The sequence below is a fragment of the Doryrhamphus excisus genome, linkage group LG20, assembly GCF_037039965.1.
Source record: "Doryrhamphus excisus strain RoL-2023G ecotype Guam linkage group LG20, RoL_Dexc_Guam_v1.1, whole genome shotgun sequence".
In the NCBI taxonomy this organism is placed as follows: Eukaryota; Metazoa; Chordata; class Actinopteri; order Syngnathiformes; family Syngnathidae; genus Doryrhamphus; species Doryrhamphus excisus.
Window position 1 is genome coordinate 5,983,315 of NC_136376.1, and position 25,910 is coordinate 6,009,224.

A 25,910-nucleotide genomic window follows, 5' to 3' on the forward strand; every position below is an offset into this window, starting at 1 on the left:
GGGTAGTAACACAAAAACAAAAATTTCTTAAAATCTATAAAAGGTAAGTTAAAAATGTGAATGACATGACATCAAAAACATGTTTTTTGGGGAATACCTGGAATATGAAATGATAAAAATTTTCATTATGAAGATATTTAAAAAAAAAAAAAAACAACCTGACCAGGTCATTTTTGACCCACTTATGGAAGGTTGGGGTAGTAACACAAAAACAAAAAATTCTTAAAATGTATAAAAGGTAAGTTAAAAATGTCTATGGCATGATATCAAAACATGTTTTTTGAGAAATACCTGGAATATGAAATGATAAAAAAATGTCATTACAAAGATATTTCAAGAAAACAACCTAACCGGGTCATTTTTGACCCACTTATGCATCTAAGGGTTAACTACACCGCTAGTAACTGCACTAGTCCAAACCAGACAAACTGTTCCACTCGACTGAATGTGGTTCCCATGCACCGCCTGGCTTCTTTTATACCAGCCTATAAACAGACTGAGACTAATTATTAACACAGAAAACCTCCTTAAATAGCTTGTAACTCTACACTACGCTACACTCCCCACACATGAACAAGTGATGTTGATCTAATGGGTGGAGGCCAAGGATGCGGTTCAGTGACCACAGGCTGGGGAAAAGAAAAAAAAACTTTAACAGAAATACAAACATTTTACACTCCAACCAAGGTAGGCAAACATGCCACTCAAATAGAAATGTGAATTCCTTCAGGAAGTGTGTGTCAATGCTAAGCATGAGCTAAACTATCAAAGCAATGACAAGGAACTGAGTACAGTATACCCAGAAACCATACAAATAGGCCCCCTAGTGGCCATTAAATAACCCTATAGTCATAGTGTGCTCTTTAATCTGGGATTAAATTGTTGATATATTGCAATATTACCACTATTAATAATTCAGCAGACAGGTGGACATTGTATTTTTTAAATAATATGATACATTTTATAACTGACTTTATGGCAGCCATAGTAGGAAACACCAGACAAGTGATGCACTGCATTTTAAAAACCTAATTTATTAATAATTCATGTTATAAATTGCTTTAAAAATAATCTCTGAAAGCAGGACATCAGCTATTTTATCTATCAATAAAAAAATATCACACAATATATTCATAATGTGCTTTCACATTCAACTCGTCCATATGAAGAAACGTCTTTGTGGTCTTTTAAAGTGTCCTCGTCCTCTACCGTATCGCTTGCAGGAGGTCAAAGGTCATCTCTGCCACATCAAAGGCCACCTGCTCATGCGCCGCTGATTCAGCGAAGGCTTCCTGGCTCCCCGATTGGCCAGTGGCGTTCTTCAGCTCTTCCAGCTTGGAGAAGATGACTCTGGATCGTTGCTCCTCCAAGACGGGGTCGGCCCAGCGGTATGCCGGCAGAGCGGGTGAGTGCAGGAGGAAGTACGCCGATGCCATGTACACTTTGAAGAACTCCTGCTTTAAGTAGGCCTCGTCTCGCTGCGACAGGTGGAGACAGTGCAGGTAAGAAGGTGATTTTTTTGCTGTCTTGTGCTGAGAGTACAAACATACAATAATAATAGTAATTCAAAAATACAGTCTGACCTTCTGTCCGCGGCTCATGTTGCTTTCAGCGTTCATCCAGGCATTCTGAAAGAACACACTAACATTTTACATATAATACATTCAGTCATTCATTCATTCATTCATTCATTTTCTACCGCTTTTTCCTCAGCCAATCACAGGGCACATATAGACAAACAACCATTCACACTCACATTCATACCTATGGACAATTTGGAGTCGCCAATTAACCTAGCATGTTTTTGGAATGTGGGAGGAAACCGGAGTACCCGGAGAAAACCCACGCATAAATGAAATAGATCATAAAAGCTTGTTTTGACAGTACAGTGCTGACAAAATTTCATGTCAGACTATATTATTTTACATTGGTATTATGCTGAGAGATTATGGGGAAAAAAGGTCTAATTTGAAGCAAAGTGTGTGTGTGTGTGTGTGTGTGTGTGTGTGTGTGTGTCCCTGCGCTGCACTGACCCTGAGAGCATCCAGCAGGTCGGGTTGGTCCACAAGGGTCGGGAAGGTGGAAAGCACAGGACTGCAGATTAAATCTAAATCAACATCAAGATCAGTGTGACATTTTGATTATGACAATTAAATGAAACACTCGTGATCAGCGTTACCTGCGTTCTGCATGGTGGGCCGGTCCACCAGCAGGACATCGGCCAGTATCTGTCTATACAGCGCCAACAAGTGGACGCAGCTCACACAGTGTAGCAGCGTATCCGGGAGGAGACTGTACAAAAAAATGCACATCATGCTATTTTTTTTTAACGTTTTCTCAACCAGAAGTCAATGCACAAATCTTCTCACTTTAGACTGGTTTTGGTTCGGGTTGCAGGAGAATTTAACTTGACAATGAGAGTGGGCTGTCGTCTGGCCTGAAGTATTTGCTGGAAAACACTTGTCGGAGCTAAAAGAGAAGGAGAGGAGGGGTAGATGATGACTCAAATATGTCAGCTAGCCAAGTGGTAGCGTGCACTTACATCCTTTAGCGAGTGATGCCTCCACCTTCACGTCCTTCTCAAAGGGAGTCCCACCACTGACTGGAAGCTCATACGTCCTGCACGTGGAAAAAAAAGTGTTGTGAAAAAGTGTTTACCCCCTTCCTAATTTCTTGTTTTTTTTCTATATTTGTCGCACTTAAATGTTTCAGATCAAGCTAATTTAAATATTTAACAAAGTGGAACACAACAAAATACAGTTTTTCAATGAAACCTGTTATTGTTAAGGGAGACAATAATCGAAACCAACATGGCCCTGTGTGAAAAAACGATTTCCCCCAAAACCTAGTAACTGGTTGGGCCACCCTTAGCAGCAACAACTGCAATCAAACGTTTGGCATTACTTGCAATGAGTCTCTTACAGCACTATGGAGGAATTTGGGGTTTTCCAGCATCTCAACAGGATTCGGGTCAGGACTTTGTCTTAATTTTGTTTTTCTTTAACCACTCAGAGGTGGACTTGATAGTGTGTTTTGGATTAGTGTGTCTTTCTTATGGTGGAGTCATAAACACTGACCTTAATTGAGGCAAGTGAGGCCTGCAGTTGTTTAGATGTTGTCGTGGGGTCTTTTGTGACCTCTTGGATGAGGCGTCACTGTGCTGTTAGGGTCTTTTTTGGTTGGCCGGCCACTCCTGCGAAGGTTCACCATTGTTCCGTGTTTTTGCCGTTTGTGGATAATAGCTCTCACTGTGGTTTGCTGGAGTCCCAAAGCTTGAGAAATGGCTTTATAACCTTTTCCAGACTGATAGACCTCAATTAAATCTGAGATTTGTTTTAAGAGGTGGGTGGGGGGCAATCACTTTTTCACTCAGGGCCATGTAGGTTTGGATTTTTTGTCTCCCTTAATAATAAGTTTCAATTTGGTTTGGTTGTGTTGTCATTGACTAACTTTAAATATGTTTGATGATCTGAAACAAAAATCAGGAAGGGGGCAAACACTTTTTCACATCACTGTATATCTAAACTTGATGTATATAGTATATGTGTTCCTACTCAAAGGTGTTTTATGTGTCCAGTGTGTGTAATTTGCCTGTTAGGTATTTGATTTCCAGCAGCGTCGATCAGTTTGAGGAAAGCCCAGCCGCAGCTCAGGTCGCCCCGCTCTCCCGTAGACTAAAACACAGCAAAGCTCTCCTTAAACGTGGCCTCTAATTGTCTTCTCCGCTCTCTCGCTGTCAGTCCTCACATTGCGTATGAAGGTGACTCCGAGTTCAAAGAGGATTCCGAGGTCAGGGCTGTCGGAGTTGCAGCGCAGGAAGCATTCTCCGTTAAGCAGGGTGGGCAGGATGCCTGTCGTCTGCGACAAACACATTGGGGATTTGACTCGTGTGAGTCTACCAAGAAGCCCAGAACTCTGCAAAATAAACACACTTCTACAATCTACGGGATGCTACGGAGCTCGCCGGGGCTCAGCAGTGTCCTCGTACCCGCGGTGAGAATGTCCAGGTCTTGGGGCTCTTGGGATTGTAGCTCACTCGCACCGTGTGGATGTTACTCAGCACCTGCCGTGCACCAAATGTCAGGTTAAAGCGCAGGATGGTCAGAGAACCTGGAAAGTAACCCACCTGAGTTCCATCATAGGCGCAGACGCGTATGTGTCTGCTGAGGACCTGGACTCCCACTCCAGGAGTGGGAATCCTCCTACAGCTCCACATAGTGAAACAAACGCACGTCTTAATGTGTCGCGAGCGGACCTACGGAAACAGGAAGTGACCAACATTCGATGAGAGGCATTTTGGAACACAATATTCTGTATTCCTTAAAAAAATCAGTCAAAATCATCAAAGATGGCCTGTACCAAAAGGGACGGCTATGGAAAAATGGCTGTGATTAAATGAGTTAATGATTTGGGGTGCATGAGAAAGCGGAAAGGAAAACCTTTCTCTCTTTGACTGCATAGTCGTTTATTAAAAATGATTTTGCAGCAACACAACCAATGTTGTACTAGCGCTACGGCAACTGCTCAGCCAGTATTAATACCGCTAATGACACATTTTAAAGTGCATGCAGATGTACATAAAGCCACTCATAAAACATCTGGAGGTTGCCCACAGCCACAGCTGTTGATACCAATATTTCCTGATCCACCACGAACTGGGAGACCCTGGCATTTATTCCCATTTATAGCCCACGCACCCGGCCACTGTATATCTGATCAAATGCGGCTGAAATTTTCTTGCAAATCTGATGTAAATTATATTTGATATATCATTCATCTGCAGTCAAAAACCTTAGATATTACCTAGAACGCAAACATGGTGGAGATCAGCGACATAATTGTCTTACCCTGCCAGTGTCAGGTTCCAAGAAGAGGTCGTTGAAGGAGAGCTGTGATTGGCTGAGTCGGGGCAGCATATGATGACTTCCTTTGTATTTGGCACCTACAACAGACCTCACAGCTAGGAGACCAAGGCAGCATCTTTGACTGAGCTCTACTAGTATTCACTTGTGGAGTATTTTTGTACTGCGTTATAATTGCCTCACAATATTTTGTAAAAAGCCTTAAAAATCAGATTTAAAGACAAAGTTTTGTGTTGTTTTTAGTTATTCGTGCTAGCATGTCAGCTTTTTCTCCCTACTAACCTTCCTCCACCAGCAGCTTATTGAGAGTCGATGGTCTAAACCCAGACGGTATGGCCCCCATGGCGGAGAGCACGTCTGTAGCATCAATCTATCACACGTAGTATACACAACGCATTAGAACATACAGTGTGTCTTTTACAGCTCTGCGTTGTGTAGTTGATGGCATAGTTGTACCTCTGTCAGGGCTTTTCTGAAAGTGGACCAGTTGGAATGCGAAGCATCGCTGCAAATAGGACGAGACGTTACGTACAAAATCTTGTTAATATTAAAACGTCATTTTAACTTCAAACACTGAACACAACCTATGCTTCTCTTGATCGCCCAGCTCTTCAGAATCAGCATCCTCCTCATCCTCTTCAGACTCCTCATCCTCCTCCTCTTCTTCTTCGTCATCGTCGTCCTTGTCTTTGTTGCTGATACTGAAACCAATCTGTAGTTGACACCAACGTATTAGGTACACCTACATAGAGACCAAAAGCTGCACTGCATCTAATACAGTACATAGCATATAAGGTTTGATTTACTGTATTTTTACCTGATTTAGGGACTTGATGGTCAAAATATTAGGAACAGCTCTCAGTACGATGCAGTAGAGTTGTTGCAGTCTAAGACACTGTAGGAGCGTGTATTGTGTTGTGTTTTCGTACCTTCAGGTAGGTTCTCGGCACCACTCCTCTGTTGCCTTTAGTGTTCTCAGCCAGCCACCATCCATCACTCGTCTTCCGAATGATATTCAGTTTGTCCCCCTTCTATACGTAGAAAGAACAGAGGAACTAAAGTCAAACAGTCTGACTGACGTGTAATGGTTTGCTGAAATAGTAAAGCTTGATGATATTCAAATTATGACACAAAAAGACAAAGAAAAATGAAAACACTCTGAGTTCATCCATGTGGTGTTCACTGAACCGCTCACTTGAACAGACAGATCTCCTTCCTGGTCCCCTTTAAAATCACTCAGCGCCGTGTATATGCAAGGCTGTGACAGAGGTAGCGATTTGGGAGCTTGACGCTCATCTCCACAACATTTACTCCGGACATCTTCATCGCTGTCATCATCATCGGTGTCTTCAAGGCTTTTCTCGCTGACCTTGTCGCTGTGGATGAAATCAAAGCCATTTTATTGACTTGAGTGACACTGCCTCTAAGGTGATGCTTCTCAGTCAAGCTGACAGACCCTCCCGATGACTCGGAGCTAGGTCCTGGTGGCGACAGCTCCTGGGAGAGATGCTTCATCTGCTCCAGGATGTTCTGCAGTCGTCCTTCCTCTTCCAGTTTCCTCTGATCGTAGTTTCCCACTGGAGCCAGCTCATCGGCCTGAAAGCAACACCCAATTCCAGCTACTATGTCATTTAGGCACACATACTAGTCTATACCAGAGCTCATATAACTCAGGGAATTGGGCCAATTGAGAGTCAAAGAAAGTGAAATCCACCTTGAGTCATTTTTTGTGATGCAACTTATTTCGATATTCAGAAATATTTTTTTTCTGCAGCCGTACCGCACACTAAAAGTTAGTGCTTAGCAGAATATCATGTGTTTGGGAGTAAAAATGACCCCGGGTATCATACCTTAGTCAGTTTAGTCAGATGCATGAGTGTCTTCTCTGCTGATGTCTGAAGTTCTTGGCATCTGTTCGGAATATGAGACTAAATGTCAGACTCCGTAATAACTACAAATGAAAACACTGGTTGTATATTGTGTTGCTCTTACCTCCGAAAGGACTCCTCTTTACTGTCAGATTTACTCTGAACATCTTTCAACAGACTGTCCAACTAGGTACAAAGCACAATCTTAATACTATTATCATCGGTGCCTTACCAAAATGTGTAGCTTCGACTACTACGGTATAGCTATAAAAGCGTTATACTGTATCATTAAAACAATGTTAGCTAGCAAGGCTAGCTTTTGACTGACATGCTACAATCCGTTGTCTTTATCGTCACAAAAAACGATTACGTTTTCTACCACAAACCTTTCTTCTAATGTCGTCCACCTCTCTGTGGACCTGTTGAAGGGGCCCAGTTCGTTTCGGCAGGGGCATTTTATTCGCCCCTTGTTGTTGTTCATCAGAATGTTTGTTAGCATGTAGCTCGTTAAGGCACGCTAGCGAAATGACGCTGCGTGTTCATTGGTCGGCTGGTCGCCTGGCAACTAGGTTCTACTTCCGGGGTAGTGGTCAAACAAGAACTGTATTGATATTGTAGCGTCGTTGTCGACGCTATGGAAATAACACGACTTTGGTTCATAACAAGCTTGCAAAACAACAATGGCTACTGTCGGCCGTAACCACGCCACCAAAACACAGCCAAGCAACAGAAACTGTGCTTCTTCTTAGGTTTCTTCACCACGACACGCCCCTGCCCCTGGTGCATTCACAGCCACCCGGAAAGGTCAGACACTCTAGAGCACAACATGTCAAAGGGAACACATCAGGGTCGTTACAATATGTTTGCCGGTGTGCAATTGTTTTTTTGCGTAATATATACATAAAATAGTTGAATTGTACTTGAATTGTCATTAAAGTAGATTGGCTTAAACCCGTATTTGCATTTAAGGATATACTGACAATTTTCACGACTAGTTTTCAAATATCCCACAATTCCAGTGGACGACGAAGGCAACAAACACACCAATGTACGATCTTCGACCTAGCCTGACGTCATCCAGCTGTCATGGCGGCACCCATAGCACTCATACAAGGTGCCAGCCGTGGACTGGGGTTCCAATTTTGCAAACATATATTAAAAAATAAAAACCCCTCGACTGTCATAGCGACATGTCGGAATCCGGACGCGGCGGCAGAGCTGCTGGGCCTCGCCGGGCAGCACCCGGACAGGTTAACGATTGTCAAACTGGACGTGAACAAGGAAGAGGACATCCGGGAAGCTGCCGAGCGAGTGAAGAAGAACTTTGGTCGGCTTGACTTGATGGTCAACTCCTCGGCTTTGCTGCACCCTTCTGGCAAAGGAGAGACTAGCTTGAGAGACGTTTCTGCACAGGTATAACTTTATTATACAAGTTTATTATATAAGTTAACATATGTATATATTTTTGGATGCTTTTTTTTTTGCTTTAGGGCATCATTTCCACCTTGACGACCAACACAGTGGGTCCGCTGGTTATGGCCAAGTATTTTGCGCCTCTTCTACAAAAGGGAATCGGTGCCTTCGGTCGTCAGCCGTCTGAAAAGGCCAAGCAGCATAGCGGCATCATCGTTAATATCACTGCTAAAGTAGGCTCCATCGGCGACAATGGTAAGTAGCAGATAATCACATCTGTGTTTTTTCTGTGTACATTTATTGTTTATACTTTAATAGCTTTCAATAAATTCACTTTCCCCTTCTATAGTTGTTGACACTAGTGCCCCCCCTGTATAGTTTATAGTTTATAAACCTTGATGTCCTGTCAGGTCTCGGTGGTTGGTACAGCTACAGAATGTCCAAAGCAGCTCTCAACATGGCTACAAGGAATCTTTCCATAGAACTGGGTCGGAGTCGACCCAAGGTGAGTTTAAGTACCTTGATTTCTGTCATTCATGTTAAGTCAGATGCTTACACAAGTTGGTTTAGGTGTAATGTTTATGTTGTGTTTCCTCCGAGGTGGTGTGTGTTTCTTTGCACCCAGGGACTGTGGACACAGACCTGTCGAGGCCGTATCACAAGAACGTTCCCAAGGAAAGGCTATTCAGCACTGAACACTCTGTCGGCTGTTTGATGAGTATCATAGAGATGCTGGATTTTGACAAGACTGGCAAGGCCTACAACTGGGATGGCGCTGAGCTGCCTTGGTAGGAAAAGATACAAATCTTAGAAATAATCTCTTTTTATTATATTTTATAGATTAGGTAGTAAGATATTGAATGAAAAGTCCATGCTGTGTAGGTGCGGATTGATGGAAGTGCAGTTAAACAACGGCCTTCAATGTTATTTTAATTAAACTAATATGGTTTGGTTGAAATTTATGAATTGTATGCATTATAATCTGGTTTATTGAAAATTCATTAAAATGTAGAGTGTTGCTGAGTTGTATTGTCAGTATTTCTTCACTGTTTTTCATCTTATTTTTTTCCCCATTACAGTATGTTTCTAAGTTGTAACTTTAAATAAATTCCTGTAAACCATACACTTTATATTCCCCACACCCTAACCGGTTTATGACTTTATTATTTACATTAAAGTACTTTAGCTACAGTAGTCATTTGTCAATTTTACCTATTTACCAATTATTTCCATCAATTTTAATGACATTTTGGAATATTTTTTATGCAGTTAAAAATATTTAACTGCATTTAGTTATATTTTAAATGCAGTAAGTACACTCATCCAGTGTTACGTATCGATGCGCTTACTTCATTTTAACACCAGAGGGCACTGCGGCTTAAAAAGCTACTATTTACAATAATGACGTTCAATAGTGAACTGTGACTTAATTTTAACACCAGGGGGCGCCAAAGTATAATGGTTTAAAGGTTTTAAACCAGTAAGATTTTACTACAGTACATAACTAAAGCATTCATTACCATTAATTTAATCAACAACGTTTGTTGCAGAATGAAACCTTTTCTGTATTAAACATGATAAATTACAGCAAAACGGTGACAAGGTTCTTTTCCTTTATCAACCTGTTATCATTGTGTCTTGACCTTTTGTCTCTTTTTGTCTTCTCATGCCTTTCTTATCTTAATATGTAGCAACATCATGTTTCTGTAAAAGAATGTTTTGAACTGCATCTACAAATTCTACATAGATAATGATTGTTCAAAGATAAATGTGGTATTTCATACATGCAGTACAATATAAAAACGGCATTATTAGCTGTTTGAATGTTAGCTGCTACAAAAAAAGCACAATCTCTGTGGCTAAACTAAATGAACAATCAATATCTCATTTTGTTGTGTGTGTGTGTATGTGTGTGTATGTGTGTGTGTGTTCACAGGCAGCTTTGTGCACATCAGGAGACGAGGAGAGGGGAGGCGGACAGCAGGCTCTTATAAATAACCCCCCCCCCCTGTTGCAGCTGCATGCATAAAACCAACCAAAACATTCCCTTCATTTCATGACGTCCTGCGTGTCGTTAGTCGGAGAGCTGGTGTACAATTGCAAATCCCACATCGAAGAGTGAGGAAGAGGAGAGCGAACCGGTCCAAGGAGGTGAACGGGTTTGGCTGGGCCTGGCTATGACGTAGCAGACGACGCTAAGCTCGACTGCATGTATTTGTTGGGGTTAAATGACCGCTAGTGACCTCAAAGCAAAGGCTTTGTTTTAGCACGCTTAGCGTCGCATTGGAGATTTTTTTTATTCTTTTAAAAATGCACCCCCAATAAAGGTACTCTCTGCCGGGGAGTTCCATTTTGCGAATTCGCGGAATCGGAGCTGTCATTAGCACGGCTAGGCTAATTTAGCACCCTGCTAGCTAGCTAGCTCGAGCTAACCACAAGCTAGGCTATTAGCTTTAGCTGCTAATGGATAAAGCCAAGTCAATGGTGGACAAGAAGGGGGCGTCAGGACACTTCCACGCCGGTCAGAGGAGCTTCAACGGGCACGTCAATGGCTGCGCCAACCCCGGGCTAGCTTCTGCGAGCGGACCCGAGAACAACCACCACCGCCATCATGTCCACCGCGGCGCGGCGAACGCCGAGTGCAACGGTTCGCCGGCCAAGAGGAGCCGGCTCCGGAGAAGGACGGAGTCCGTGAGGCGGCACAGACCCCGTAAGTGTGGGCCTCACTGTGGGGGAGTGTTTGCTGTTGAGTGCGGCATTCGCTGCGGTATACGGTATATGGCATGGAGCACCTAATTTATATACCATTTAGTGAAAATAACTTTAATTAAACATACATTTATTGATTTCTGCGTTGTCATGCACCTTGCAGGCTAGATTGTTGCCATTCGTTTAGTTATTTATTTATTTTGCTTTACATGTGCGCTCTGTTGGATTTCCTGCTCACTGATTGGTCGATACCAAGCATGGTGGAAAAGCTCCTGATAAGTGGGCCTGGCTAGAAACAGCCAATCAGCACTCGACTCATGTCTCCCGGACGACGAGTGAATGAGTGCGAGGCCACGCCCATTTTTATTTACTCTTCAATGTGAGTGCAAAAAATCTCACATCTGAAAAGTTTAACAATATTGAAAAGTAGCAGACTGGTAAAGATAAAAGAAACTTGGACTATTTCCTGATATATATTTTTAATACTTTTGGCTGTTATTGTGTCTCACTATGAAGCTCAGAAATCATAAGAAACCTGGTAAGTGTTACTTTGTGGTATTTAATAATAATACAGGTTGTCTCATGTTTTTAAATATCCAACCACACCTTGAAGCAGGTTTGGATTTTTTTCAGTTATATTTTTAACCAAACAGAAGACATGTTGTGTCTCATCGCTGTGACAAAACAGGCCATTATTGTGCAGCTTGCACAGAGAGTTGTTGCACTCTTTCAGGCTTGTTAAGTGTAGACTGTCAGCATTCCTAACTTGGAGGGGGGAAAGAGAGAATGTGTGAGTGTGTGTGTGTGTGTGTTTCCTTTCTTGTTAGTGTGTGCCGTACTGCGGGGTGCCCATTGCTTAGCTGGTGAGTTATCAGGCGATCGTGTCAATTTGTAGATGTCATATGACACCAGTCAGCTGACATTAACCTCCTTTACTGATTCGTCGTCGTGGTGAACAGACAAGCGATACACGGAAATACAACTTAAAATGTTTTTTTCACACTTTGGTTTTAAAATGATTATTTTGTGATATCTGTCATGTTTGTTAATGCTAACTGGGAATAATACATGAACTGTATGAACTGTAAAGACACATGTCTGCACATCAGACTTTGATTCAACATGCTGTAACACAGAGTTTGATCATTTGCGGCTTTGGCGGCGTTCCCGGCATGTTTATGTCATGCCAACGAAGCAAAACTTGGCAGTCATGGATCGCTTAACAGAATCACAAATCAATATATTGAGTAACTACATGCAGAATGATACTACAAGTAAAGCGGACACCGTTAGCTAGTCTTAATCCACTCACACAATAGTGGGACCAAATCACTCCCCAAGGGTAAAGAGATTGTGAAATAATTTCTGGTGCTTCGTATTGAGTTGTGGACGCCTACAGAGAAGCTACACAGGATACCCAACACGGAAAGCTTTCTAGATCTTCCAGATTCTGCACCTCATTCTGCAGCAGTGATGTGTCGGTCATGAACGAACGGGTGAAAAGAACTCGTTTTTTTTTTGTGAACGGAATGAACAAGGTCACCACCTCTAAAATACCCATTCAGTCCGTTCAGTTGCATCCTATCGTCGCACCTCGCTCTGTGGGTGGGTGGGGTTAGCTGACTGAAAGACCGAGACCGAGAGATTGACCGACACTGTCAGTGACGTTGTACATTCCGTTCACAAAAAAGAACTCGTTCTTTTGACCCGTTCGTTCATGACCGACACAACACTAGTCATCACGTGTTGTTGTGCTGTTGAGTCGGAACGAACGTGAATATGAGTGAACGGACTGACTCGACACCTAACAGGCTAACGACCAATTGACCGAAAGGAACGGATCTTTTTACTGAATGAACCGTAATGATCCAGTTCACTAAAATGAACGGTTTTGCCCAACACTATTCTGCAGAGTGTTTCCATGGACTGACCCAAACAGTCTGTTTAAATTACCCCACCCTCGACCCTCCTCTAGGCATGCCCACTCTGTCAAGGGCTCCAGAGGACTAGCTAGGTCCATGTTTATTGAACACAGACAATATCCAGCCCATATAAGGAAGTCTTTATTATGTCTATTTCCAGATCTGTGGTTATCATCATCATCTTTTTTTGCCCTGTGACTGAGGTTGGAGACTGTCCAATATGCACAAAGATACAAATTATTCTTTCCGATGTTACGACACATGCTGACAATACAGCATCAGTGACTGGAATCTGTTAAACAGGAAGGTGTGCTCAGCCATGCAAACAAACAAAAGAAAACGTGCAGCTGCTATAATTACACGCTCCGCCTTTTTATGGCGATGTTATCTTTGGATGAAGGCCAGTCAGCCGTCCTCTGCCGCGCTCCTAACTCAGGAATGTTTGCCCCTCTGGGGATGTGATTTTTAACATTTTTATATCTTCATCTTGGCTGCATGTTGTTCAAGTGGTTAGCGCGCAGGCCACACAGCTAGGAGACCCGAGTTCGATTCCATGCTCTGCCATCTCTGTGTGGAGTTTGCATGTTCTCCCCGTGCATGCGTGGGTTTTCTCCGGGAACTCCGGTTTCCTCGTACATTCCAAAAACATGCTAGTTTAATTGGCGACTCCAAATTGTCCATAGGTATGAATGTGAGTGTGAATGGTTGTTTGTCTATATGTGCCCTGTGATTGGCTGGCAATATCTTCATCTTTTTTTATCTTGATCTATGATCTTGATCTGTGAATTAGGCGTGTGAACGACTTTCACAGGTGATTTAGGCTGAGAATTTTGGCACACATTGTGGCACACACGCCAAAACTAGGTGGAAACACGCCCCCCCCTTCCTAAAACGCGAAACTGCACAAACATTCATCCAGTCAATGCCCCCCCCCCCCCCCCCCCCGATTCCCAGTATAAAAAGCTTACTCATGTTTCCAAAAAATAAACACAGACTGTTACTCAGTCAGGTGGTGTAATTTGTACATGGAGTAATCCCTCGTTTATTGTGGTTAATTAATTCCAGACTCGACAGTGTTAAATTAATTTGAATTTAAATTGAAATTTGAATGAATGAAGCTGAGCAGTGAATATGGCAGGGCTGCTGTATAATACACAACCAAGTTATTCCAGCATTCCCATATACTCGCACACTTTAACCTACATGGACTTAAACCCAACCGCAAACCTTCCTCCTTGTCACGTTGACCTTTTGGCTCGATGGCAGTGCACTTACTGTGTGTGTGTGTGTGTGTTTACAACCATGATAAGTCAGTTTGTTGAGTTTTGATTCTAAAGGATTGGGCTTGATGGATATAACATTGGCTCCAAGGTTGTTGTGTATTTAGTATTTAGAGTCAGATTTTGTGGGTCATCATTTTTGACAACGTTAAATTTAAAAGTTTGCTCACAAGATTTTGCGTCCCGCGACTCGTTATAGAAATAAACATGGTGAAAATATAGGAACCATGGAAAGAAAAAAGATTACATCTTGGCTTTAAATATATGGAAATTATATTTTTTTAGCTTTTTTTATGAAATAAAAAAATTAAGTAAAAAGAGGAAAGTGGGCCCCTGCATCCTTAGATTTTTCTGGATGCGGCCCTTGGTGGAAAAAGTTTGGGCACCTCTAATATGGTGCAAAATTACAGCACAAATTGGTGATAGAAAGTGAATGGAGTGATGTTCCCCAGGCCGAGAAAGTTACCTCATATTTTGTAATTTGGTAATTAGTAGTAGTAGTGTTCTTACAACATCTAAAAAAATTAAAAGAGCAAAAATGGACCAGAGACTTCTCTTACATACCAAAACTCCAAAGCAGATTTAGCGTATATTGTCTAAAACGACAATTAGTCTATCATGCAAATGGAGTGTGGTTCCCCGGGATGGAAAAAGTTAGCGCATCTATTTGTAACTGCTGGACTGAACGAGTTAGCATGTGAAATGGAGTGAGGTTCCCGTGAATGGTGAAGTTAGCGCTTCCATTTGTTTTTTTAGACATTGTTCATATGCTTGTTTATACTTTGCGAGAATCAGGAGGTTGAAATTGAAGATTGACTTGAACTGACTTCCTCGGATGCTCAGGTCTTGCTGCCTTTTGACATTTTTTTGTGTGTATTTTATGTAATCAATTAATAAATGACCAGTACTTTTGCACGCAGTCATGGATTTACAGTAATATCTTTTAAAGCCTAACCATGATTGGCTAAGTGGTTTGTAATGGAAATCAATGTTTTTGACAACGTAGCTGTTGCAATGACAGCTACGTTGTCATTGCGTTTTCGTCAGGTGTCTCTTTTTGGGGCAGGGGGTGAACTCATGTTTACAGAGCTGAGATGAGGTCAGTGGGTGAGAGGGAAGCGGAGCACGTGTCGAGAAACGGAGCACCGTTTGTTCAATGAGCGGGGTCATGAGCAGCAGCAGGTGGTCACGTAACACGCCATGATGTTTGTTGCTTACACATTGTCGTCTTTCCTGATCCGTACTACGTCTCTATTCAATTAACCTCAAGCTCTAAAAGTCAATAACCGCCCCGGTTTCTCATGAGCCCCGGGTCAAAAAAACATTTCCATTAACAGCTTTGTGGCTGTAGGCAACCTCCTTATGTGTTTTTTTTCCAGAATGTGGGTCAGTTACACGTCTCTGCTAAAATATACAATGTTGGAGTGTGCAGACAAACAAGCTTTCTATTGTGCTAAAAAAAAAAGGAGCGCTCTGATTGGGTTGTGCACCAAGTGTCACAACAACTCGGCAAAGTTGACGCCACACAAAAATGACAGAACAGTCAACCTGCAGTAACCCCATCATCGCCTCATGTCTGTGGCAGTCAGAGCACACATGCACTGAGATCACGGCGTCCTAACCGGCGTCCTAACCTGATTGACACGTGCGTTTTCTAAAAAGAGAAGCACAGGCGCACACAACATTGAAGGGATGGTTAATGAAAAGTTTTTTTTAAGGGGGGGCCCAAACCTACATAGCCCTGTGTGAAAAAGTGATTGAACCTAAACCTAGTAACTGGTTGGGCCATCCTCCAGAAACATTCATTCATTCATTTTCTACCGCTTTTCCTCACGAGGGTCGTGGGGGTGCTGGAGCCCATCCCAGCTGTCCTCGGGCGAGAGGCGGGGTACACCCTGGACTGATCGCCAGCCAATCACAGGGCACATATACAAACAACCATTCACACTCACATTCATACCTATGGACAATTTGGAGTCGCCAATTAACCTAGCATGTTTTTGGAATGTGGGAGGAAACCGGAGTACCCGGAGAAAACCCACACATGCACAGGGAGAACATGCAAACACCACACAGAGATGGCCGAGGGTGGAATTGAACCCTGGTTTCCTACCTGTGAGGTCTGCGCGCTAACCACTCGTCCACCGTGCCGCCCCTTAGAAACAACTGCAATCAAATGGTAACTTTCAATCAGTCCCATACAGCTCTGTTTTTCTTCAGCCATTCTTCAGAGGTGGACTTCAGCTTGAGGCCACAAACCGATGGAAAGACATTCTCAGTCAGGATTTTTATGGTAGACAGGAGAATTCACGTTAGCATTTATCACAGCAAGTCTTTTCCAGGTCCTGAAACAGCAAAACAACCCGAGGCCATCACACTACCACCACCATATTTTACTGTTGGTATGTTACTTTTACACCAGATGTAATGGTGTAAGTTTGTTTGTCTCATCGGACCACATATTATTTTGTGGAAAACTTGAGACAAGCCTTAATGTTCTTTTTGTTCTGTAGTGATTTTCGACTTGGAACTCTGCTGTGCAGGCCGTTTTTGACTATTGTGTGTGTGTATATTTATTATTTTTTTGATGATGTGGAACATCTACATTGTGACAAACATGCAAAAAATAAATCAGGAAGGGGCAAACACTTTTTCACACCACTGTGAATGGGAAACACAATGGGGCAGTGTTATGATGTTGTTGGAGACCAGTGGTTTATGTGGCAAACACAGCTCCCCTGCAGCACTTGTTGTCGCTATTGTGCCAACCTGGCGAGCAGGTTTACACTCGGCGCTCCTGTTGCACCTCACGTGTGTCATCTGATATTCTTATTGTTGTTGCAAAGAAAATGTCCCCTTATGAACCGCTCATTCTCCTCCCACAGCGTTCCCCTGGTTTGGTATGGACATAGGAGGCACGCTGGTCAAGCTGGTGTATTTCGAGCCGGTCGATATAACTGCAGAAGAAGAGCAGGAGGAAGTGGAAAACCTCAAATCCATCCGCCGCTACCTCACCTCAAACGTGGCCTATGGTAAAGACACACAAGCACACACTTGTTTGATTTTTTTTTTAGCCGTCTAAACACAGCGCCCTCTTCGCAGGTAAGACGGGCGTACGTGACGTCCACCTGGAGCTGAAGAACCTGACCATGTGCGGCCGCACGGGAAACCTGCACTTCATCCGCTTCCCCACGCAGGCCATGCCCCGCTTTATTCAGATGGGCCACGAGAAGAACTTCTCCAGCTTGCACACCACGCTCTGTGCCACCGGCGGCGGCGCGTACAAGTTTGAGGACGACTTCCGCACCGTGAGTCACTCAGGTCCCCTCGATATAGCCGACGGATGCTTTGTGCAGAAACAAATGACTTTATCGGTACCCATTATGTCATTGGATGGTCATATCACCTCGTACTTTGGTACGTGACAAAAAAAACTAACTTAAATTATATTAGGAAAGCAGGAAGTGAACAAATGTAACAGTTACTGATTGTAAAAGTACCAGATGGAGGGGTAGGATTTAATAAGCTTTGCTTCTTCCTACTCCTTTTGGACATGTGGAACTGTGAACCGATTATGTGATGCATTCAATTGTAATCTGATGCATGTTCAAATGAAATAAAACCATTACCATTACCATTACCATTACCAAAATTGCTCCGGTGTCTCAGGTGGCCGAGCTGGAGCTCCTGAAGCTGGACGAGCTGGACTGCCTGATCCGGGGCCTGCTGTTCCTCGACCAGGTGGGCTTTAACGGCCACCCGGAGTGCTACTACTTCCAGAATCCCTCGGACACGCAGAGCTGCATCAAGCAGCCATGCACGCTGGACAACCCCTTCCCCATGCTGCTGGTCAACATCGGTTCCGGGGTCTCCATCCTGACTGTGTACTCCGAAGGCAACTATAAGCGGGTGACCGGCACCAGGTGAGTGGACACACACTATGACGTTGTTAGGTTTTTGAGGGGCGAGAGTCCCAACGTTTGGGATTAATGCTGCTGTTCCTGAGCTATTTCCAGAATATTAGGAACACCTACAGTACTATTATAACACAGTGACGTATACATTTTAACACTATTTTGCCGCTTTAATTTAGAAAATATCTACTTTTTATTCATGTTTCTTTCATTCTAATATCAGAATACTATGAGGTACACATTCAGTCCCTAAGAAAACATGCTAAAGGTTATACTCGTCTCAGCACTTGTCTTTTTATGTAATATCTCCTGTGTACATTTGGTCTTATGTAACATTGGCACTAGATTAGATTAGATAACACGATTGTACAGATTAGTATTATTATTACACATGAAATGTTTCATTTGCTATTGACCTACATCAGGGGTCCTCGGTTACATTTGTCCAAGAACCAGATGGTTTGGTTCAAAACATTGTACGAATTTTAAAAAGGATTTCTATGTCTATGTTGGTTTTTTTGTTTTTGGCCTTGTCAGTGATAATCGATTCATATTTCCTGTATTACACTGAAGTGCGGTTTTGCACAAAAATCCAGAACCGCCCCACCTATAAATAATCAGGGAAGATGGGGTAAGTGCACAACATTGTGCCATCCCCCATTGCGTTCACTGTTCAAAGTCCAATTTTTTGCGTTTTATAAGTTAATGTCTTCTACCGTTGCTTCATTGTGATGCGTATGCCTCGCTGTTTCTCCCCCGCCAGCGCGGAGGAAATACTGCATGAATGAACACTTCTCTGCTTTGACTGAATGATTTACACTATTTGGGTGATAACTGGCGGGTGGGATGTGGCCTGCCGACCAACATTATGTAAACAACTGTTTTATTAGTCACATTCGAACAGTTACCGATTTACTCGTCAATACTGTGCTGCATAGTGTGATGCATTTTATTTATTCAGTTGACATAGTCTCTACAATCAAATTTTATTGTGTGGCTTCTGTCTATTGTGTTAAACTAATTGTTAAAAGTAATTATGGTTGTAGTCGGAAGCTCCTTGATGCCAAAAACAAAAACGATGCACGAAAACGAAAGTGGATGAATATTAGAGCTGGGAAAAGTAGATTTGAATTATATATTTTTTCTTTCATATATTACAATTTATATTTTTGTACATATTTAATGACATAATTGTTCTTTTTCACTCCCCCTCAGTCTGGGAGGTGGTACATTCCTTGGCCTTTGCTGCTTACTGACCGGCTGCGAGACGTTTGAGGAGGCTCTGGAGATGGCCAGCAAAGGGGACTCCACCAACGTGGACAAGCTAGTGAAGGACATTTACGGGGGAGACTACGAGCGCTTCGGTCTGCAGGGTTCCATTGTGGCATCCAGGTGAGTCCCGAGCGGGCAAGGCCGCACCTCTTGTATTAATTGCACACTTAATGTCAAACGTGACCTTAGAAAGCCTGGGTTTTTTTATGATGTGTCGTCACCTCTGTGTTAGACATCCCCTATTTGTGTTTTGTCATTTAGCAAACATTAGCCTCAGCAGCATGGCGCTTTAACATAAAACCACATACGCTACGAGCTGGTTATTATCCATGAAGGCCTGATATTTTTTTCTTGTTCTTAAGACTAACACAACCTTTTTTGTGTGGCTATTATAATATAATGCACAACATTTACTAGCAAGCCACTTCATTGGGACTTTGCACAATCAACCTTTGGAAGACATGCTAGCATGCAGATATGGGAGTCAGATTTTGGTGTTTAATAACAACGGCACCAATCCGTGTTTTGGCATCTACACACAACACACAGAATCTTTTTTTTTAATTTGATTTGATGTAGTAATTAATCTAGCAATTCGTTACAAGTCAATTCACTCATCACTTTCCAGCAGGAAGATGCTTTGACAAGATGTTGTGTAACTAGAGGTTTTCTAAGTCCAATGCTTTATACTGTATGCCAGGAAGTGTTTCTTAATGTGTATAACTGAATTTAAAAAATGTTAATAATGGTGAGAGGCATATTATAGAGCTTGAGGCTAACCAAAATTCATTAATTCATTCAATATAGGGGGGTGCTGGAGCCTATCCCAGCCGTCTACGGGCGATAGGTGGGGTACACCCTAGACTGGTCGCCAGTCAATCACAGGGCACATATAGACAAACAACCATTCACACTCACATTCATACCTATGGACAATTTGGAGTCGCCAATTAACCTAGCATGTTTTTGGAATGTGGGAGGAAACCGGAGTACCCGGAGAAAACCCACGCATGCAAACTCCACACAGAGATAGCCAAGGGTGGGATTGAACTCGGGTCTCCTAGCTGTGAGGTCTGCATGCTAACCACTTGTTCGCAGTGCAGCCTCTAACCAAAATTATGAATTTTTATTAGTGCGTCCATTGTTTTCATCACTCACGTGGAATAGCATGAATTTACTGTATTCCGACTGCACAGTCGACCTCTTGGATCTGATTGGACTGTGCAGGTGATCCCTGTATTACGCCAATATTCCATCACAAACACCGCAAGACCTTTGCCTGGTAATCTGTCTTCGGTTTGCTAACACTCAGCTCAAAGGTTGATTCATAAAGCGAAGTTGAACAAAAACCACTTTTATCACCACGGCCACATTCTGATCACTTTTTGTGGTCAAACGTTTTCTCAAACAAGTACTCTTGGTTGTGTCTAATATCCATGTTTACATTTCTGTCACATATCTGTGCAGTTTTGGTCATATGATGAGCAAAGAGAAGCGCGACACCATCAGCAAAGAGGACCTGGCCCGAGCCACTTTGGTCACCATCACTAACAACATCGGCTCCATAGCGCGCATGTGTGCCGTCAACGAGGTAAGCTTGTTGGCCAAGGAAGGCGCAACGTATAACTTTTGCATATAGCAACCGACCAACTGGCGCCGCTGGCTCTGAAGGCGTGCAGCAGTAGACAAACCCGGCCTTTTTTTCCCCCCTCTTCTCTGCGTGCAATGAGCTTCTTTACAGTGTTGCCTTGTGGCATGGCGATCAAGCAGCATTGTACAGGGCTATCATGGCATGCTGAGCTGCAGCAAACACGCAAATTCAGGCGCACAAATACAGGATGTTGGGATTCAGGACATTTTAAAAGGTGTTTCAGTATATTTCTACTCTTTATATTGCTTTAAAAAATGTAAGTTAGTGTGTTTCATGTAGCCATTTCCTTGCCCATCAATAGCCACGTATACATGGACCCAAATATTCCAATTCCTTTCCCCAATCCGATTGAGGTATCTTGTACCCGCTCAATCGGAAAGTTGTCAGACTGCGTTTTTCTTCGTGGTGTTTTTCTTCTTCTGTTGTTCATTGGCAGCTTTTGTGTGCATTACCACCATCTGTGGAACAGAATCTAAACCCTTCTATACGGCATTCACAAGAAAATACATATCTATATAAAACATGTGACGAGCTTAATTATAAAATATTGGCAAGATTGAACTTTATCTTTTCCTGTTCCCGGGTGCGTTCTTTCAGGGAATGCTGATATATGACGTAACACGCAGCTCGAGACGTTCTTCGATTTAAAAAAAAAAAAAAAAAATGGAGGTGAGCAATCGGCACTGGACTGCTGCGGAAAGTTTGTTTGTTCCAAACTAAATTTCAAACTGGATGAACGAAAAACTGGCAATACGGAGTTATTCCAACAAGGGAAAGAAAAACCGAGGAAGTCGGTATCACGTGATGTTGATGTTTACGCTTTACTGCGCATGCCCCATTGACTATTCTGGTTGATTATAGCGGCGCATGTAGACAAGAGATTGGAATATTCCTTTCCATGTATACCATTGCTTTCGGAAAGGTCATTCAGGAAGAGAAAAACTCATGTAAACGTGGCTATTATCAAGTCTGTTAGGGGGTTGCAATGTTGCCAGATTTAGCAACAAAATTGCCAAGTTGGCAACACTGTTGTCTGCAGCCTGTGATGCTAGGATGATTTAAACGATGTCTTACATGTGTAGATGCTGACTAAATCGTGTTACAGGTTTTGATTGATTGTTGATCTGACCTGGCAGAAAATTGAACGTGTGGTTTTTGTCGGCAACTTCCTACGTATCAACACCGTGTCCACCAAACTGCTGGCCTACGCCATGGACTTCTGGTCCAAGGGACAACTACGAGCGCTCTTCCTGGAACATGAGGTAAGCCCGCCATCGTGACATATTGGGATTTAAAGCGCACTCGTTTTGTGCCCCCCCCCCCTCCCCATACATCATAAGGGCGCTCTCATTTCTTCTCAGGGTTACTTTGGAGCCGTGGGTGCATTGATGGAGCTTCTCAAGACAACGGAGGACCCGTGAGTCATCAGTACGTCACCCCCCGTCCCTCAACTGTGATGTCACCAACTCTCGATGCTGCTGTCGCCGCTCATTCTGAGTGGCTGCTAAAGGAACCACCAAGACACGCTTGGGAAAAGTGGGAAAAGCCATTGGGAACGTGTGTAAATAGAAAGAACTTAATATTCCCACTTGGTTGTAGAGGTTCGAATATTCTAATCACTAATTTATGCTAATTAACTCTGTCCTTGCCTGTGAGCCTCCCCTGGAACAGAATGTGTTTTTAATAATGTGTGATGAGCTACTGTAGCAGCACGACCGCAAGACGGCGCCACCTGTGTGTGTTGAAGTAACGGTGCATTGTCACACACACACACACATCAGGAACTCAAACAGCAACCTCCATGGGATACGGTAACGCTGCTCCCTTCAGGTGTCATAGGAAACTGCACATGGCCTTTTTGTTCTTGTCTTTTCCCCCCCCCCCGCCTCCACAGGACCAACACTGTGTCTTCCAGGCTTCACGTTCACATTTTTTGTACATCATCGCCTCTTTGCTGCCTTGTTTGTTTTTTTCCTTCTCCATCACCCGGCCCCTTAAAGCACTGGAACGAATGGTGCCATCCCCGGACCAAGACCCCCAAAGTGCAAGTATGATAAATAGGACTTGAACGAGCTCGGCTTTTTAAAGGAACATGGACCAAGACGCACGTAAACCGATAATAATAATAGGTTAAACCGTTTGATCCGTAACGCCCGTCGCTTTAATTGTCACGTATCTTGGCAACCATCGCCTTCTGCCACATGTCGTGCCATCGCCTCTACGCCCTTCTTCACTTAAATACCTCAGCAACACACTGGAGTCAGCTAGCATCCGATTAAAGAGCCCATCTTATACTGTTAGAGTCTTTATTGTAAGATGTGTAGTGAAGCCTGCTTTGTGTTTCAGTGACTCTTATCTCAAAAGTAACAATTTTTCTTCCATTTGTGATTAGAAACCATCCAACTTGAGCATGTCTATGATCATAAAAGCCTCCAGGAACGCATTACCGATACATCATAGCGGACCTTTCATTGTAAGTACGGTTTGTCCAGTAACCGCCGCCCCCGCCCCCACCCACCCACATTTGGAACGCTTTATGTCTGGCACATTTCAGGTTTTTGACCGACTGAAAACATCACTTGGTTGACACAGAAACCGGAAGCAAACACATGACATTGTTGACTCGGGGAAACACGCCTTGGGTTTGTCATGTATCCTGTTAGCGTAGGATAATTTGACCACAAAATGAAAGGGCAACCAGTTTATTTGCTGGTGTACTTCCAGTTCTTAGTTGTTTAATGACTCTGCGTCATTTGTATCATCATCTCACGGTGCGATCTGTCTAGCTCGCAGGTGTACGTGGAAGTGACGGGAAGAAAATCTCTGACTTGAAGTCGCTTGGCGTGTATAAATCTATTGAATCTGTTTTGACTCTTGCAACAAGATCAGAAAAGTCACATGGTTTATTGGTCTATTGTTCAACTCGCTAATTTGCGGTTTATGCCTTGATGGAGTGGTAGCCTTGACCCGCAGGATGCCCTCCTCCCCCCCTCCCCGAACCGCCACCCTTGCCTGCTTTCATTTGTCTTGATGCTTCCATGTCCTCTCAAAGTGTCTTCTCCATTGCTATGTTGTTTATTTTCCTTTTTTTCTTTTTTTTTTAACCAGAAGCCCTCTGCTATGTCGCGGTACTACAATGGGGGAAAAACCTCAACAATCTACACGATACTGTATATAAAACTCTTTTTCTTTTTATGTTCGTTGTGGTTTACATGTTCTCTCAAAGGCCTTTTTTTCCCCCTTGTAAAGCATTTTAAAGTTGAAAAACACCCCTTTTGAAATCCACTATGGACTATATTTATTGTCGAACTACAACATCTGCAAACTTGTGAAGTCGTACATAAGGTACACCTGCACCGGCTATTGAGCTCCAATACAAAGAATAACAATGCTTACTTTAATTTGACTAATTTATTGATGGATTGGATCGCATCAGATTGTGTGCAAGTCCTGGTAATATGACGATTAAGGCTGCTGAGTTTGTGTGTGATGTGTTTTTAAAGATTATTTAATATTGTTATGATGTAATTTATGCAAATGAATCACCTGTGGAGATATATGTGTTTAGATTTTGCTAACAGAGGGATAATATACTGGACGGTCTCAAATGTCGGGCATAATTTATCGCAATTTTTGACGATAATGTGTTGTTACGGTACTTATAAAAATGATATTGAGCAACCAAAACGACAAACTTTGTACGCGTTTTTCCTTTTAAAATTCATCCTTTATGTTAGATTCACTACGTTTTCTATTGGGTTAGCTTGATTTTAAGTAACGACACAATGCGGCCAATTTAAATGAAGGCTCACTGAATGTAATGGCGACATCTTCATAGCAACAGTCAAGTCACGACTAGTTAATTCGATACAAATTCAATTAGATTTCTTGTAAAAGCCTTACGTTTTGCTTGTACAGTGGAACCTCGGTTAGCGTCTTTTTCGGTTAACATCCAAAATGTCCGCCACATTCTCCACCTAGCATACAATATGAGGTGCGGCTGGTTGTGTTGTTAGTACACTGTGTGAATCCAACCGTGTTCTCAATGTATTTTTGTTATTTATGTTAGCATCCTATGAGCTAGCTAAACAAAACGACAACCAGAACTGGAAGTCGGTTACAATGTTCATGAATAAAAATGACGATTCAAAGGAATTAATGAACATTTAAGGGTACTTTTACCTTTATTTAAGGTTAAGTGATTGAACATTGACTGTTCACAATGACAATACAAAAACAATCATGTCATAATAGGTAAGTCATAAATGTTCATTCATCATTTATATGTTTCTGATTGGTTTCTGATTGTCAAAGTATAATTGTAAAACTAAGAGAACACAATTTTTGACTTTCTATAACAAATTAATCTGATTTAAATGATTTCTTATGGGGAAAATGGTTAGCATTTTGGTTTAGCAATTTGGTTAGCATTTCTTTTGCTTACAGAATTAATGATGCTAACCAAGACTCCACTGTACTACATTTGAAAACATTGCAAGAGCAATTTTAAGTAATTTGTTTTTCTACCTTGCTGACAATTATGATACCAATTCTGAGTCGTACACTATTGATATCGTGTCAAATTTAATATTGATACCTTTTAACGACCTTATTGTTTTTGTTTACTACTTTTTTAAAACACACTGTAAGAACTCGTTTAGTCAGAAAACAAGAATTTGTTTTGTTTGCTCTCTCACAGTGATTTCTTTACTAGCTAAAATGCTAACAGTTCGCTAACAACGTGCCGGGACCGTAATAAAAACGTCACAACTTTGGCCAAATACTTCAAAATTGATGACTGAATGCTATGACAGAATCCCAAATCACACTAATTTGATATCTTGTTTATCAGCCATATTTTTGTAATGTTCTACTTTTTTAAAAGCACCCAGTTTTGTTTTGGATGATTTCCCTGTTAGCGAAAATGCTAACAAAAGTGCTGGGACCATGTCTTTGAATCCCATCTCGTATGTCAACTCACTCATTTTGATACTTTGTCAAATTCAATGTATGACCTTT

At 42.4% G+C, this 25,910-nt stretch overlaps 3 protein-coding genes across 4 annotated transcripts; 2 read left to right on the forward strand and 1 right to left on the reverse strand.

Annotated features, from left to right (window-relative positions):
* Positions 1-1,014: 1,014 nt before the first annotated feature.
* Positions 1,015-7,298, reverse strand: nphp1 (nephronophthisis 1). Its single transcript, XM_058058859.2, has 20 exons — positions 7,117-7,298; positions 6,855-6,916; positions 6,713-6,773; positions 6,319-6,458; positions 6,058-6,238; positions 5,792-5,893; positions 5,447-5,574; positions 5,319-5,367; positions 5,145-5,232; positions 4,848-4,942; positions 4,127-4,255; positions 3,989-4,063; positions 3,748-3,858; positions 3,592-3,674; positions 2,543-2,619; positions 2,370-2,469; positions 2,180-2,292; positions 2,034-2,107; positions 1,584-1,628; positions 1,015-1,478 (listed from the first exon to the last, which is right to left on the reverse strand). Exons 1-20 carry the CDS (start codon positions 7,183-7,185, stop codon positions 1,206-1,208), a joined length of 2,055 nt encoding a protein of 684 aa, XP_057914842.2. The 5' UTR covers positions 7,186-7,298; the 3' UTR covers positions 1,015-1,205.
* Positions 7,299-7,725: 427 nt separating this feature from the next.
* On the forward strand, positions 7,726-9,183 carry LOC131108094 (C-signal). The gene is made up of 4 exons (XM_058058860.2): positions 7,726-8,143; positions 8,221-8,398; positions 8,554-8,648; positions 8,744-9,183. Exons 1-4 carry the CDS (start codon positions 7,817-7,819, stop codon positions 8,933-8,935), a joined length of 792 nt encoding a protein of 263 aa, XP_057914843.2. The 5' UTR covers positions 7,726-7,816; the 3' UTR covers positions 8,936-9,183.
* An 888-nt stretch (positions 9,184-10,071) lies between these two features.
* On the forward strand, positions 10,072-23,190 carry pank1a (pantothenate kinase 1a). Of its 2 annotated transcripts, none has more exons than XM_058058598.2 (8): positions 10,072-10,853; positions 16,940-17,086; positions 17,157-17,362; positions 17,724-17,977; positions 19,184-19,360; positions 20,708-20,831; positions 22,028-22,153; positions 22,253-23,190. In XM_058058598.2, exons 1-8 carry the CDS (start codon positions 10,607-10,609, stop codon positions 22,310-22,312), a joined length of 1,341 nt encoding a protein of 446 aa, XP_057914581.2. In that variant the 5' UTR covers positions 10,072-10,606; the 3' UTR covers positions 22,313-23,190. The 2 variants fall into 2 exon arrangements, with proteins under 2 accessions (XP_057914581.2, XP_078643347.1); XM_078787221.1 differs by lacking the exon at positions 10,072-10,853 and adding an exon at positions 11,145-11,390.
* Positions 23,191-25,910: the final 2,720 nt, after the last annotated feature.